The 16,772-nt window shown below is 33.7% G+C and overlaps 1 protein-coding gene across 2 annotated transcripts in view; it reads right to left on the bottom strand.

Annotated features, from left to right (window-relative positions):
* LOC126976261 (solute carrier organic anion transporter family member 4A1) overlaps positions 1-16,772 on the bottom strand; it is a 90,797-nt gene that overhangs the window by 66,632 nt on the left and 7,393 nt on the right. The window contains exon 2 of one of the 2 annotated variants that reach the window (XM_050824516.1): positions 10,998-11,117. In XM_050824516.1, the coding sequence (XP_050680473.1) occupies positions 10,998-11,114 (117 nt within the window). In that variant the 5' untranslated portion in view covers positions 11,115-11,117. Of the gene's footprint in view, positions 1-7,152; positions 7,239-10,997; positions 11,118-16,772 lie in introns of those variants that run through there. The other variant, XM_050824517.1, reaches the window with a different exon arrangement.

The following is a 16,772-nucleotide window of genomic DNA, read 5'->3' as shown; positions in this document are numbered from 1 at the left end:
TCTTATCTATGATACGAATACTCTTATCATTCTAAGAATGTAAATAAAATGTTTTGATATATTTAAATCTATACGAAATAACACCCGCATCATGTTGATGTCTCGCATTCTATAACCGCGCCTTTTGCGAAAAATCTCTTGCCTCGAACACCCACTTTATATTATTAATTACCAGCTGCAGTTTTCCTGAACCAATACGACTTTAGGCTGAGATCTATTGAGCCTACTGAGACTTGGTTCAGACTTTACTTACGTAAAACTAAGCTGCCTGTTATCTTAGCATAATCTTTGATATCGTTTTTAAAGTCATTTCACGGCTGTAACTATACTGTGTTTAAGCTAAGACAGCCTATCCAAAAGTCAAGATGTTATTTTATCACACTCAGATAAGTTTTACGTAAGTAAAGTCTGAGCATAGTCTAACAACGCGCTTTGCGATAAATCTCTTGCCTTGGACAGCCACTTTGTATTATCAATAACCAGCTGCAGTTTTTTAGAACCGATAGGGCTTATGGCCTTTCCCAATATTCAGTCTATCTCTTACTTGAGATTAAAATCGTAACTATCGTTGACTTTTCTGTCACAATTAACTTATCGACGGTAATTCACCTTATCCGTACACGCTGTCTGTCAATGGGAAAACGTATAGCTTACCAGCGATAGAAGTTTGTAAGAAAATTGCAATTCACGCGTCCCAATATAAGGCGATAAGAATGACTTATCGGGTATATTGGGACAGCTACAGATTATTGACAGCTCATTACTGAAAGTAGTTTACTGGTAGTAGTTTATCTCTATCTGTAGATAGTATATTGGGAACGGCGACTAGGGAACTTTAAGAATAGAGCATACTTAAAGGCCGACAACGCATCTCTTGATCCCTAGTTCTACGGATTTCCATGGTCGGTTGCCTCACCACTACGTCTCTTGCCCGTTTGCCCCCCTCTTATCCAGAAAAATAAATCAAATTTGGTATTTATTTTATATTACAATATTGATATATAACTGATAGAGATGCCTATCTTATTGAATAAGAAGTATGAACGTTATTAAGTGTCCTAAATTTAAAACAAAACTCACTTAACAACAATTACTTCGCTGGAAAGGTTAAAAGATGACGCTTTTATGTATATGAGACCTAGTAGTTAACACCAAATTTGTAGTTTTTTGCACTTTTATTCACATTTAAGGAGGTAGTTACTTAACTTACGTTCACTGCTTTATATTTTTAAAAATTGTTTGAATTTATTGGTATGTTGAGGATTCTACATCAACGACTTTATAGACGTCGATCATATAATGATTTAGCAAACATATTATCCGACGCAATTATAAAACTAGTTATTAACAAAGCTGAACTTTTTAAATTAATAATCCAAGGTAACTATGTGGTATTCAAGTGAAAGGAAAAGTTTCGTATAACCAATTCTAACTCATTAAATAGGGATAGATGGATAATAGAAAAATATACCATTGACAGTGACAGTAACATTACTGCAACAACGTAAACTAAGTAACTTGAACGTCATAAAGCAACATCAGTTGGTAAAGGGGCTATGACATAGGGAGAAGAACTGACAAGAAACTCTCAGCCCATCTTTTAAATCATAAGATAACTTAACTGCTTAGCCTAATTGAAATCACTAATTAGTAAATACTATACAATTTTAAGTTGCCTGCGCAAAACCAATCAAAAACCATGTATTATATTATATAATGGACTGGTTGAAAATGATTTAATCATTACTTGGCATTAAGTATATCACACAATTACGTATTTATAACTTGCTTAAGATAAATTTTAAGATTAACAACACCATAATATTATTAATTCACTGCACGTAGACTATGTTTATAGATATCGATTCGTGTGGTAGCCCATAACAAGCGAATCTTAATATTATTCATAAAAACGTAACGAAATTGATGCAAATCTTATCTATCTAACGGCTCTATTATGTCTCTCAAAAATATAATTAACTGTCGATGAGATATCGCGTTGCAAATCCATTTTTTATGATGCCAGATATTATGTCAATACCTCTGCTAATGCCTTGTTTACGTAACTGTATTTCGTATATCTTATTGGCTTGGAACTTACTTAGGATGATGACTCGAAGAAAGTTCTAACAGATTGTGAGAATGGTAGACATCTATATACTGTTTCATATGGTAAGCAACTTTAGAATTGAACCAAGGAAAAAATAAACATGGCAGACTTAGAGTAAGGATTGGTCTATGTTACTGCAGGCGTAGTCACAAAGTGTGGCAACTCTTACTACGCCCTAGTGGGCGGACTCGAGCCAGTCTTGAATAATGTGTGACGTTGACGTGCTACATGTTGTGTTTAACTTTGCTAATAATTGAAACTAAGTTTGCGTATTAAAACTTTGTAAAATCTAATATATAAAATTCTCGTGTCATGGTGTTAAATTCTCATGAAATTTTGAGTGCATATTGGGTAGGCCTGAGAATCGGACAAAATCTATTTTTCATCCCCCTAAATGTTAAAGGGGTCCACGCATTTTTTTTTTATATTTTTGACATTTTTTTTTTAAATTTGTTTGATTATGAGTCTGCATTAAAAATACATACAACTTCAAATTTTCACCCATCTACGATCAACAGTTACTTTTGTATCGCGATTTTAATATCGGCAATACAACGTTTGCTGGGTCAGCTAGTTAATACTATAAGAATTAAGAAAGACACTGGAATCACATATCATCAGTAAGTATTTTGTATTTCATTAATTTCAATGTAAAATAGGGTATGTAACAAAATTTGAAAGATTCCATAAAGTGTCAAGATGCCACGCACACAAGCATCTAATAGTTGCCGTAATAAAAAGCTATTGTTCTTAGTGGAGACCAATCCTTTATCTATGATGGCAGACATGATAAACCTAGCGATGCTTTGTAGCAGGCAGCGAAGATCAAGGTTGATAGATTGACGTAGTGATATGCAAAACACTAAGAACGTTCCATTGTTGATAATAATAAAAACCTAATAAGTGAAAATGCTCACAAAATAAAGCATGTAAGAAGCAAAAGTAATTATAGAAAAAGGTGAACGGTTATCGACTCCAGTTTACATACACTATATATATTATGGTAATTCTATTTTTTTTTTAATGAAAATAAGGGATGGGACGAGCAGGACGTTCAGCTGATGGTAATTGATACGCCCTGCCCATTGCAATGCAGCGCCGGTCAAGATTATTGAAATATCCAAAAATTCTTAGCGGAACTTCAACGGCGCTCGTCACCTTAAGACATTAGATGTCAAGTCTCATTTGTCCAGTAATTTCACTAGCTACGGCGCCCTTCAGACCGAAACACAGTAATGCTTACACATTACTGCTTTACGGCAGAAAAAGGTGCCATTGTGTTACCCATAATCTAAGCGGCATCCTGAGCAAAGAAGCCTCCCACTGGTAAAATTATCTGTATACATATTACGTGATTGATTTTAATAATAACACCAACCGCTTATTGAACCAATCTAGGTCGATGTTTTGTCTCTTTCAGTTAAACCTCATTTAATTTGGCAGATAGGGACAAAAGAGTTCGATAGCTATATGAGGTTTGATAAGCGGATGGTGTTATTGTGATGAGGCTGTAACTGTTCCAAGTGAAGGCTGTGCGCGAGATTCGATGTCGTTGACCTGTGCACAATTATATGCAAACTCATTTTACATCATTACAAATGAGAAGATTAGACATTCTAATGTTGCTCGTGGAAAATACTTTAATACTTTTTATAAAATATTTAATAGATATAGATATTTAAAACGCTTTTAAATATGAACAGGATTCATTTATTGGATTGAGTAATAAGATCATCCCCACCATCTGGATGTGTGGCGGTCCTCCACAATGCGGTATTCAAGGAGCTTTCTTCCACGTACTACAAAGCTGTGGAATGAGCTTCCTTGTGCGGTGTTTCCGGGACGAAACAACATGGGTACCTCAAAAAAAGCGCGTACACCTTCCTTAAAAGCCGGCAACCCTACTGTGATTCCTCTGGTGTTGCAAGAGAATGTGGGCGGCGGTGATTACTTAACACCAGGTCCATAACAAAAGAAAATAAAAAAATAAGAGTATATTGTCCGTTTCTATCTGTAAAGTAGCGACTGAATCTATTGTTTTGTGAAAAACCATCTCACCCATGTCTGGAAACGACCGTTTCTGACTATCAGACCGTTGTCTAGCCCAGACTCTATAATCAGCTGGGTTGTGATTTATCATTAGTTTTGGTGAGTCATCTATATCAGGGGTGCTCAAGCTTGAACTGCTGGCGATCTACCTCAAAATTGTTAGACTACGATCGATCGACTCTGAGAGGCTTCAAGTATGTGTGACGAAGGATTGTCGTCTAAATAGATTATCACTATGACAGATTAGTTTTGCGCACAATAAAATGAAGTTTTTTGGTCAAGGTAAGTGTAGGTTTGCTCTTAAATGTTAATGAAAAATCTCATAATTATTTAAAATTGCGAGTTTATTGGTTCTTACAAAACAAACGCGTTCTAGTGTCTAAAGTTCTAAACTTAACTAAAGAGTGACTTTGGATGTTGAATCTGCATGACACTGCCTGTCCTGAGCATACTTTACATCAGATGGTACGTACCGATTTTAGTTACCTAAAACAAATTCAAATTCAAATATTTTTATTCAAAATAGGATGTGACATCACTTATTGAAAGTCAAAAAACTACCACCCATTCCAAAATGAATGCCTCAGATCTGAGAAGAATGGGCGCAACAAACTCAGCGGGCAAAATCTGTGTATAGTTCTATATCGGATTTTTTTCTCGAGATCGACTCAAAAAGCACCCGCGATGGACCGTTTGAGCACCCCTTATCTATATCATATTATATACATACAATAACACAAAGATTCATACAAATCGCGAGTGTAAGACGTAGCTTGTCACGCACACTAACCTAATTAAACTGGCCTATGTTTATCGGTTGTCTAACAGCAAAACACCCTAGACGTATAAATTATTTAAGGCAAGGCTAGATATTTTAATCTTAGAATGTTATTTAAATTTTAATTTAGTATTATAAATTACTATTAAATATATTGTTTTTATGAAAATAAGGGACGAGACGAGCAGGACCATCAGGCGATGGTAATCGATACGTCACGCCCATTACAATGCAGTGTCGCTCAGGTTTCTGGAAAAACCCATAAATACTGAGTGGCACTACAATTGCGCTCGTCACGTTGAGATATAAGATGTTAAGTCTCATTCACCCAGTAATTTCACTAGGTACGGCGCCCTTCAGACCGTAACACAGTAATATTTATAAATATTATTAAAATACTTTTAGATTGCTAGCTATGACTTGGTTCTTAATTTAATTCTTAATTGCTGTAATCACTAACGTTATTTCTAATAATTATAAAAGTGAAAACTTTTTAAGAACTTTGGGCACTTTTGGCATGTAGATAAAGTACTAAATCCGCGTAACTGTCACGCCAAAAAGAATATAATCTAACTTTTTTGCAAAAACCAAAAACCCTTCTAAATAGAAGGATTATTTTTGAAATCGAGAAAGAATCGATTTCCATTCGAAAAAATTTTCAGTTAATTGTGTTTAACTTTTTCATTTTTTGCGGAAAAGTTTTTCTTTCAAAAGTGACAGATCATGCTATTCGGAATCGAATGACGCATGGTTCATATTCTCCGAGACTACCAAAAATGTAACCAAACACCACTTGATTCGATCAAATTAGTCATTATATAAATTGTGAGATGTAAGAATTGTCGTCATTATAAATGAACTTCCAATTGATTTGATAAATATTATGTATTCAAAATGTTGTATCTACTATTAGTATAATATATAATATAGATAATACTCGTTTTTTTTTTCATATAAATAATAAAAAAATATTATTAAACAGTGGCAAGTTCCGTTCTTCTCGTAATTAAGGTAGAGACGTTAATAGTAGAGACACAGACAAAAATAATATTTAAAATTCCGTTCTCATTTTCTTTCAGTTTTGAAATAATAATAATTAATTTATGAACATGTACGAATGTATTTTTCGTAGAAATTTGAGAAGAAGAAAAGTGATATATTTATTGTATTACATCAGCTTCAGGTTCAAATATTTTTTTATGACAAAAAGGGACGAGACGAGCAGGACATTCAGCTGATGGTAATTGATACGCCTTGCCCATTATATGCACTGCCGTTCAGGATTCTTGAAAAACCCAAAAATTCTGAGCGGCACTACAATTGCGCTCGTCACCTTGAGACATAAGATGTTTAGTCTTATTTGCCCAGTAATTTATTATAAGTTAGTTTAGTGCTACCAGGTATCAATATGAATGTTAATTTTACTTTCTCAAACAGATTCTATTTTCATGTAGGTAATGTTTAGATTTGCTAAGAGTTTTATGAAATAAATTGAAATGTTATGCAAATTTTCTCTTAAAAGTAGTTCCGATGACTTTCTTGCGCCCGAGTGTTTTTCGAATGGGTGATTGATCTAAACTTTTAATAAGCGGTTCAAAATACTATTATATTATCAAATTACTTGAATATTAAATTTTGACTAGACTTTACCAATTGGGTTTTAATTAATTACCAAGAAGCATCCTTATACGGGCAATGAATTCTAGCTTTAAGAGCTCGTTTTGGTTGATACGTCCAATATACGATAATTTATATTTATACAGTTTATTCTTTATTACTTTATGAAGTATTTCATACTATTTAAACACGATTCATATATTGGATGCAGCACCTTACAAACTAATTTCTTATGTATATTACAGCCATTGTAAAATACTCTATTTGATTGAAAGGACTGGCCGTTGAGTTTCTTGTATGTTCTTCTCACGAGCTCTACTTTTTCCGAACATATGGCAAATTCAGTAATTTAAAAGAAATCGTCACTATAAATACAGTATCGATTCAAAAATGCTTAATTTAAGCCTCATTGAATAAAGTTTATGTTACTTTGATTTTATCCCGCTACGAAAATCTTAAAGCCGATTCGCAACAGTATTTAATATCATCGGTAAAAGCCTTACGCCAATATTTATAAAAGATTGATCACTCACCGTGACCTCACTGGATAACATCCCAATTAAAAAGTAAAGTATATAATAAATACTAGTAACTATACCATGTTTTCGCATCAGCGTCTCAGCACATCGTATAAAGTTACGTGCTGAATGAATCCCGACCGGCACGCGATCCCTCTCAACCCCACACGGATACTGAGTGCTACATGAACCCGACACTGTTTATACACAAACTAGACACAGTGTAATGATTTACAGATCCTTTCAGAATACGATCTATAATATCAGATCATTTAGAATCCAGATTTTGGGTCAACCGTCACACAAACCTGAATATATATTAATCTACATTTCCAAATCCATTTCAGATTAACCTAAAAATTTAGGATTTTTAGGTTATTATCATCATCATTTTTACCAAAATGTACCTACGTACGTTTTGATTGGTCATTGTAACGCCAAAAGCAGAAATAGGATTTAAATATCATACTCGCTAATAATGGATTGCGTGTATATGAAAGAAATTGCTTGCAAAAAAGTTATTTTACTCCAGTCGAAGAGTAAATATTATGTTATAATAAAATACTACCTGTCCGGTATAAGAATATATTTGCAATACATTGCTTTAGGCTTCACGAAATAAAAAATTACCTTTATCAACTACTTCATAGTCTTATTTAATTAATAAGTCATGTGTTCTTTCTCTATAAAATGATTATCTTTTTTTTGCAATTTGGTGAAATTGTACTTAATTTCTTTGTTAATGATAAAATACAACGCCTTTTTGAATGATTTATAAACCAAACATGCATGACGATAAAAACTTGTTTAAGAAACGATAAAATTACCAAAAGCATAAAAGTAAACGTGCGACTTTTATTAAGATTAGGAATTGAAGTCAAGGTTTATTTTCCTTGGCAATGAGTAATTAGTGTTTTTATAATTACTTAATATATACTTAACTAAGAAAATTATATTATATATTTATTATATAATTTTAAAAGAGATTTTATCATGATAACCTTCTAGGTTAGGAGCTACAGCGAAGCGAATTTGTTTAATTATCTAGTTAAATAAAAATGGAATCACATAATTATTCCGATCTCTGATCGAAACTCTTCAGAAAGTGGTGTAGTATAACCGTAATCCGACAAAAAATCCTCCATGTAATAGATTACTTAATAACGCATAAATAAATAAATTATCAATGTAATATCTGAGGCTCTTATACTTGCATGATCAATTTAATCTGGAACCATGAGGCGTAGAGACTTGAAATTTGGTAGAAATATTCCTTTCGCCGAGTAGAGATCAGCTATTTAGTAACTACGGATTTAAAGAAATTCCATCCGCAAGAGTTTTTTTTTATGGCAGAACAACGTCTGTCGGGTCCGCTAGTACTTAATATTTCGGTTTTCTCTGCACGAGTGAGTGATCTGTGCCGGAGGTAGTATGGCGCACGTGCGGGCTCGTCTAATGTAATCCTAAAGGGACTTGAATGGACGCCATATTTTATTTTGAAGGTAGATCTAAACGGCGGGAAACAATTTATTGTATTTATGATAATCTCTTTTATTAAATCGGCTGATCTATTGCACTATCAGATGGAAGTTTTAAGTTCAACTGTTCTTGAATTTATGAGTATTTACTTATAATTTCAATCAAAAGAAATTTTGATAAAAATACAAAATCATCTCAAAGTGTTTAACTTGACTATAATGCTTTGATAAGTTTATTATCTACATTACATAATTTTTTTAATCTAGAATAATTGCTCAGAATATTCTTTAAGAACACCTGCGCCGAAACTGCATCATTTATTTTTTGCATATGCGGACAGGAGTGTTGCATAAAACCCCTATAGCGTGGTTTAGCAGAAAAATTATTATGAAAGTCCATTTTATTAATGTTCTTCATTTTTTATCTCGCTATTGATTATTTTGTCGGAAAACGACATTGGCTAATTATCTAATATATAAAATTCTCGTGTCACCGTGTACGTAATTGAACCCCTTCGAAACGACTCGACCGATTTTCGTGAATCTTAGCGTGCATATCAGCTAGGGTGGAGAATTGGACAACATCTATTTTTCATCCCCCTAAATTTTAAGGGTGGTCCGGTCCATCCCTAAATTTTTTTTTGGACGTAATTTTTCGTTTATATTTTTTTATGATTCAGCATTGACAAATACAAACAAATTAAATTTTTCACCCGTCTACCATTAACACCTATTTTTGTATCGCGATTTATATATTATTCTGTTCCATCTACAGATCCTCAATAGGTTTGCAAGATGGCAATCGAATAAAATAATTATTGTAGTACGATAAATTTGGTAGGTCTGAGAATCGAAAAACTATTGAATTTTTTTTTATTACTTTATATGGCAATACAACGTTTGCTGGGTCAGCTATTATTTTATATTATACAATATATAATGTAACGCCATTTTAAATATTTTATGCAGAATAAAAGATTTAAAACGGCGTTACGGAAAATGCGTTTCATACAGTTCTTCGCCGCTTCTTCTCTCTCAGAGCTCAGTTTCCGAAGTGGTAGTAGTGTCTAGTATATAAAAAATAACATCAAAAAGAATTCCAAAGGAATCAATTTTGAGAAAATAAATGCCTTTTATGCCTTTAGGCCTTTACAGATCGGGCAGAAAGTAAAAGTCAAAACTTATTTGAGAAAATCATGCTAATTATCAACAAATAAACCTTTGTCTACACAAAATATTTTGTAACCAAAAGGTAAATTTTATAACAATTATAACTTGTATATTAATAATAGAACATTAATAAAAAATCCCATTTGTTTAACCTGGTTCCTGCCGCCGAATTCCACCTTCGCACGACAAGCTACAAGTTAGGATATCATCCCCGCCATCTGGATGTGTGGCGGTCCTCCACAGTGCGGTTTACAAGGAGCTTTCTTCTAACGTACTACAAAGCTGTGGAATGAGCTTCCTTGTGCGGTGTTTCTGGGACGATACGACATGGGTACCTTCAAAAAAAGCGCGTACACCTTCCTTAAAGGCCGGCAACACTTGTGTGATTCCTCTGGTGTTGCGGGAGAATGTGGGCGGCGGTGATCACTTAACAACAGGTGACCCATACGCTCGTTTGTCCCCCTATTCCATAAAAAAATGAACAAAATAACAAGTTTTATACAAAATAAATGCTATAAGTAATAATGACCTCGTAAGTATTTATTTATATATAGAAATGTGCAATTTTCAGGATTATTTTTATAATTAACACCACAAGCAATTACAGTATAATTATCTATTGTTGAATACAATTGTATTTACTAAAAAGAACCTACCATTTTATTTAAATATTCAAAGTACGAAGGAGCTAATTCCAAGCGTGGCTGACTGTTTACGAATTGTCAATCAAAATCTGTTACAGTTACAATAAATTCGCTTTGCTTGTCTATCTTGTTGATCTCCGTTTAATATGATTTATATGCCTAACTTGGGGCTAGTATATTGTGTGATTATTTTGATGTAAATGCCTTTTTTTATGTAAATAAGGGACTAGACGAGCAGGACGTTCAGCTGATGGTAATTGATATGCCCTGCTCATTACAATGTAGTGCCGCTTATTGAAAAACCCAATAATTCTGAGCGGCACTACAACTACGCTCGTCACCTTGAGATATAAGATGTAACGTCTCATTTGCTCAGTAATTTCACTAGCTACGGCGCCCTTTAGGCCGTAACACAGTAATGCATACACATTACTGCTTCACAGCAGAAATAGGCGCCGTTGTGGTACCCATAATCCAGCCGGCATCCTGTGCAAATAGCCTCCCACTGGCCTAATAAAACTAATCATATTATTATTCTACGTACCAAGATATAAGTGTCAATTTCAGTAATTTAAGACTATTATTGTGATAGAGACCGTAAATTCTGAACTAAAAATTGAAATCTTTATTCACCTCATAATTGTTTCCATATCGCCTGGCGGTTCTTCTCAGGTCTATTGTCTGGAAACCATCGTCCGCGTTCTCGAAGGCTCTATTAATGCAGCCTCCTGCATCTTCCGTTGTCATCATTCACTGCAACAAAAATTAAAAGTACTTTATGGTAAAATTCACCAATTTGAAAGATGCCGTAATTCGTAAATCCAGATGTTAAGTTTAATAGCTTAAATTAAGGTTATAAGCAAGCACTGTATTTGTACGGACTTACAAATAAACTTGGTATAAAGTTATAACTCAGATTAAACCAAGAATATGCTAAATGTTGTCTTTATCGCCGACAATACTGTCAATACAATGATAGATTTGGAGTTTGCCGAACGTCAAGCAGCCTTGCAAATAAACGCGGGAAACGTTATATGTCCGAATAAACCTGTATATTTGTAAACATTTTGCATATTCGTGGTTTATTCTCAGGTATAACTTTATACCAAGTTTATTTGTAAGGCCGGTCGTGTTTGCTACGAACCTACGAACCTTTGCCGCAAATTTTGATATACTGTTTTTGTGTTCCGAATTAAGACATTTCTATTCACAATGACACGTGCCTTGCGATGTGCTGAACTTGTATCACATTACCCCACCATAGTTCCGTTGATACGTTTTCTTTCCAATACACCCAAAAGCAACAGTCAGGAATGGATGCGTTTGCGCTCAGATTGCCAGAAGGAGGTTTCTTTGCGCAAGATGCGGCAGGCACCTTTTTCTGCCGTCAAGCACAGTACAAGTAAGCAAAATTATTGGGTTAGTTACATCTTATGTCTCAAAGTGAGCAAATGCAATGCTGTTGATTTTAGGTTATCGAGTATCCTAAATGATTTTCTTAAAAAAAGTATAGGGTTTATATTGATTATTATTTGGTAAAAATTAACCACAGTACAGGTAAAAGAACCTCTTTAAACTATTCTGTGGAATTAACAATGTTTATACAAAGTGTAGTTTTCATTGCAGAACAACGTTTTCAGTTTGTGAATCTCCAAATTGCCAAAAGCTATGTTGTGAGCTGGGGTGTGATGTGCAGATAATATGAACGTAATGTTGATAAAACAACCAGCCTGAATGCTAGAACTCTATTTGGATTTTTCGATGGTATTATGTTTGTGCTATTTGTAAACAAACTATTATTTACTTTAAACTTTGTTTCGATTTATTTCCTAAATTTAATTTATAGTGTTTATTTTTTTATTTGTTCACTTCTACATTATATTAGTACAATATAATACATTCTTTTTCATAGTAAACTTGCAACCCGCACTCGTGCAACTCAATGTATGCCGGTTTGCCTGTAATTGGATTTACACCATAATTAATACTTATTTTGTTATTTTTATAGGCTAGTAATAGTGTATAATCTGTTGGTGAACCAAATAAATAGAATAAAACTTTATTTAGTTTTTTTATAAAGGAATTCAAACGTATAAGTTGAGGCCGTAACGTGCAACCCAGCATTGTCTAAAATTTATCAATAGTGTTTTGCCTACTCTATTTCCTATTAAATAACTTATATATTTACTTGAAAGTTTAATGTGTTCATTAGTAACAGATATGTCATCTATTTGACATGAGCCCCCTCCCGAATGATAATGGGTAAGGGATATTCACGGAAGTAAAAAAAGAAGGACTCCGCGCCGTGATATTAGCAAGTGAAGCACCTTTATGCTAGTGTGTGTGCGGTTACAGGGGATACCAGTTACACAATTTTTTCTCCCTTAAATAATCACATATACTTTTATAGTATCGTTTTACACTTTTTCACAACGCACGACGGCATTTTTAAATATTTTATTGCGACGCAAACTTATCTGTCACAGACGATGGCAAATCTCATAATGGCGCCCGATCGGCTTGTATTATTTTAAGTGTGTGCGTCGGGCTATATATTTACTCGTTTACCGGCTTGTTTTGGAGCTTCACTGTTATGTCAGGTGATACGGAGTCCTTCTTTTTATACTCGTCTGTATGTATGTAATATCTACATGTATTACAGTCATAAAATCAAACATTTTTTTAAATCATTTATTCACAGGGCGTGACAGTAGCAGGTAACATGTGATATTAAATTATTCTTTATAATATTTAGACCAACGATTTCACCGTGGTGTTATGTAGAGCTGAGTAAGGCGCAGTGACGTCATATGTAACAAAGGCGTGCAGGCATGCGCCGGCGCATGTCGCGTTGTCCTCATTCACAGCCATTGTTGAAGGTTCTGTTGTCGCTCGCTGCTGGGGCTTACCTGCAGTGGATGCGGGCTGGATAGATGGAGTAGCAGGTGACGACCTTTCATTAATAATAACAGGCTGATATCACTAGATACGTATTTCACAACTTGCAAAGATTTTTTTTTGTATTGTTGGATGCAATTACTAATTGTGACAGTAATCATGTTCACGAAGCATCCTTACAAAACAATGAATTCAAGCTCTAAAGGTTGACGCATCCGATTACGTTTGGCGAATGATATACATAAGTATTTCACCTATAGGTGCACGAGGCATCGTCAGGAGTTGTAGACTCACAAATTTTTGGGGAATTAACACGAATGTTATTTATTCATAACATTTAAAAAGTTATGTATTTTCGCAGAATAATGTCTAACTCAATAAAGTTTCTAAAATTACCTTATAAATGTACATAATTATAATGAAAGTAGTAGTTGAGTATCTATCCATTCTCATTATTAATTATTACATCGAAGTATATATTACCAGTCATACACAGAATTTGCTGAAGGCTAATCACGTGGAATTATTATCGATACAATAATTTTGTTATTAAAGAAACTCACGTAGATACACGTGAGTACATCAATACTAGATATAACCACGTTCACACATAACAGTTTCATATAAGTTTGTATCTGTTTCACAATCTAATATATAAAATGCTCGTGTCACGGTGTACGTAATCGAAATCCTCCGAAACGGCTCGACCGATTCTTATGAAATTTTGTGCGCATATTGGGTAGGTCTAAGAATCGGACAGCATCTATCACCCCCCTTAATGTTAAGGGTGGTCCACCGCTAAATTTTTTTGGACAAAATTTTATTTTTTATTTTTTTATGATTCAGCATTAAAAAATAGATACAACTTAAAATTTTCGCCCTTCAACGATATACAACTATTTTTGCATCGCGATGTTTATATTATTCTGTTCCATCCGTAAATCCGCTATAGGGTTGCAAGATGGCAATCGAATACAATTATTGTAGTACGATAAATTTGGTTGGCCTGAGAATCGGTTGCATCTACTTTTTATACCCCAAAAATTTTAAATTACTTTATATAGCAATACAACGTTTGCTGGGTCAGCTAGTAATATATATATTTTATCTCACTTCCGACTAGCATTACGCTCATTTTGTAACGGATGTCAAAACCCAAACTTTTTTCATTAGATCTGTTCTTTTAATATACTTTATCCGTCATATATTCTAAATTATAAAGTCCCAGCCACTGTTCAGGTATTATCTATAAATAAATTTAAATGTTTTATAAAAAAATTGCTCTGTCGTAAATCCTATTACTCCACTGCTGAATATCTAAATGATCGGACAGCCTGGGACTAGATTGTGATTATTTTATAGCGATAGAAATGGCTGTACAATATTGTATATTTTTATTGAAAAGAGCGCAAATAAAGAATGCTGGGAGAGTTTCTTGTGCCGTTTTTACTCTCTCAGAGCGCCATTTGTTTCCGAAGCGGTAGTAGTATCTAGTAGTTATTAGAAATGACATCAAAAAGAATTCTAAAAGAATCAATTTTGAGAAAATAAATGCCTTTTATTCGGAAGAAATAGGGGATCATGAGGAGATATAGTAAGAATACATAAGTATCTCTTTCAATTACCAAGTAGTATGTTAAATCTAAACATATAAAAAAATCGTAGCAACGTGAAAGCTGTATGTCAAATGTTTCTAAATAGAATACAAATAGATACAATACAAAAGCGAAGCCAAAATGTCTTTATATAATTTTTGCTTGTTTATGTAACTATGTCGAGGCAAGTACAAAAACTACTGACCAGATTTAATTCAAATTTTGCATGAGTACAACAAATAACAAGAGGTCGGGATACATTTTATAATGATAGATGTAGGCATAGTACCTCAAAAATACCCATGACAACATCCACGTGGACGTTATCGCGGGCAGCAGCTTGTTTATAACAAACTAGCTGACCCGACAGAGGCTGTACTGTCAATAGTGGAAAATATTTGTAGAAGGGGTTGGTAATTTAAACACACAATTCTTATGATATCTGTTTTAAGCTTTACAATTATCCCCTTACAATTCACAACAAGTAATGAACTTAACACCCAATTGTATTATTGCTAGCAACTGCACTACAGCAGTGCCAACTAACACGAATAAAATTTATCTAAAGATTTGAATATTATATGCTTATTATATCTTTAAACTGAAGTGATAATTACATAAAATAACATTACTAACAGAGTAATAAGTAACAGCAGTTTTATAAATGTAATTATTAATAAGGATATCTTATGACACCATGACGTTGGTAGCACTTCTTAATATAATATATAAACTACTCAAAGTTATAATATTGCTCACATATGATGTATGTATTCGGGAATAATGTAGACTACAGCTATCGGAAATGTGTATTTAATTAGTTAAAATTGAAATAAAAACATATTTCTGAATGATCATACCCTTCAACTACCGTTCCTTGTTTGTAGTAGACAGGACGGTCCATGGGGAGGCCATCGTTGTACATATATCGTACCGCATCAAGCAATTATATGGTGTTAAGAGTAAAATATCTAACTTATTTAAAACGTTAAGGATTAATATCGTATTTGTGTAGACAGCTTTTACATTACGGCTTTATGATTGACAATTTTTTAAATATTGAGATGGATATAGTCTGATAACCTTAAGATGTAGACACATGCTGTTCCAGATTTTTCTGTATTGATTTGTCTGTTGTGTATTAGATACACAATTCCACTGTACATTATTTTATTATATCTCAAAGGGCTTAGACAGCGATTTTGCTGAAAGCACCCAGGCGGTTTATTTTTTTCGACACCTCCAACAAATATCGTTAACGTATATTAAATATGTATACAAAAAACTGAACAAATTATATGCTGAAGCCTTCCTCGAGAACATTGAACAGCATGGTGCAAGAGTTTTTGAGTTTATCGCGAACAGACAGACAGACAGATGAGGCGGAGGACTTTATTTTATAATATGTAATGATAATAAATTGTCTGATTTCACATCTCATAGCTCACTGATAAACATATCATGTTAGGTTCGAATGTTCACAAGTTTATTATTATTTAATTGAAGAAACCTTTGGAAATCTCTGGTAGAGCCAAGTTTTACACGAGCCTGTGATTCTTCAAACTCTACATCTTGATAATAACTATAGTTGGACCATTTCATGATTGTCGCTTAAACAAACCCTCATTTAAAAAACTATTTCACCATCAACGAACATTAAATGCCAGGTCATTTTAAACTAAAATTTAAGAAGTGTGTATGCAATTGGCTCTGTTAAAGATATCATGAGATAAATAATGTGAAATCATTTGGAAGTTGTCTTGCGAACCACCCTAACATGAAAAAGTATTTGGAATTACTTGAATATATGAATGAAATCTCCCTTGAAATTGTAGTTCTAGCAAGCCTAGTTCTCAACTACAAATACAACAGTTATCTTTTTATCTTTTTTTTAATGAAAATAAGGGACGAGACG

Source organism: Leptidea sinapis, chromosome 40, assembly GCF_905404315.1.
Source record: "Leptidea sinapis chromosome 40, ilLepSina1.1, whole genome shotgun sequence".
NCBI lineage: Eukaryota > Metazoa > Arthropoda > Insecta > Lepidoptera > Pieridae > Leptidea > Leptidea sinapis.
This window is presented reverse-complemented; position numbering and strand designations above follow the sequence as displayed.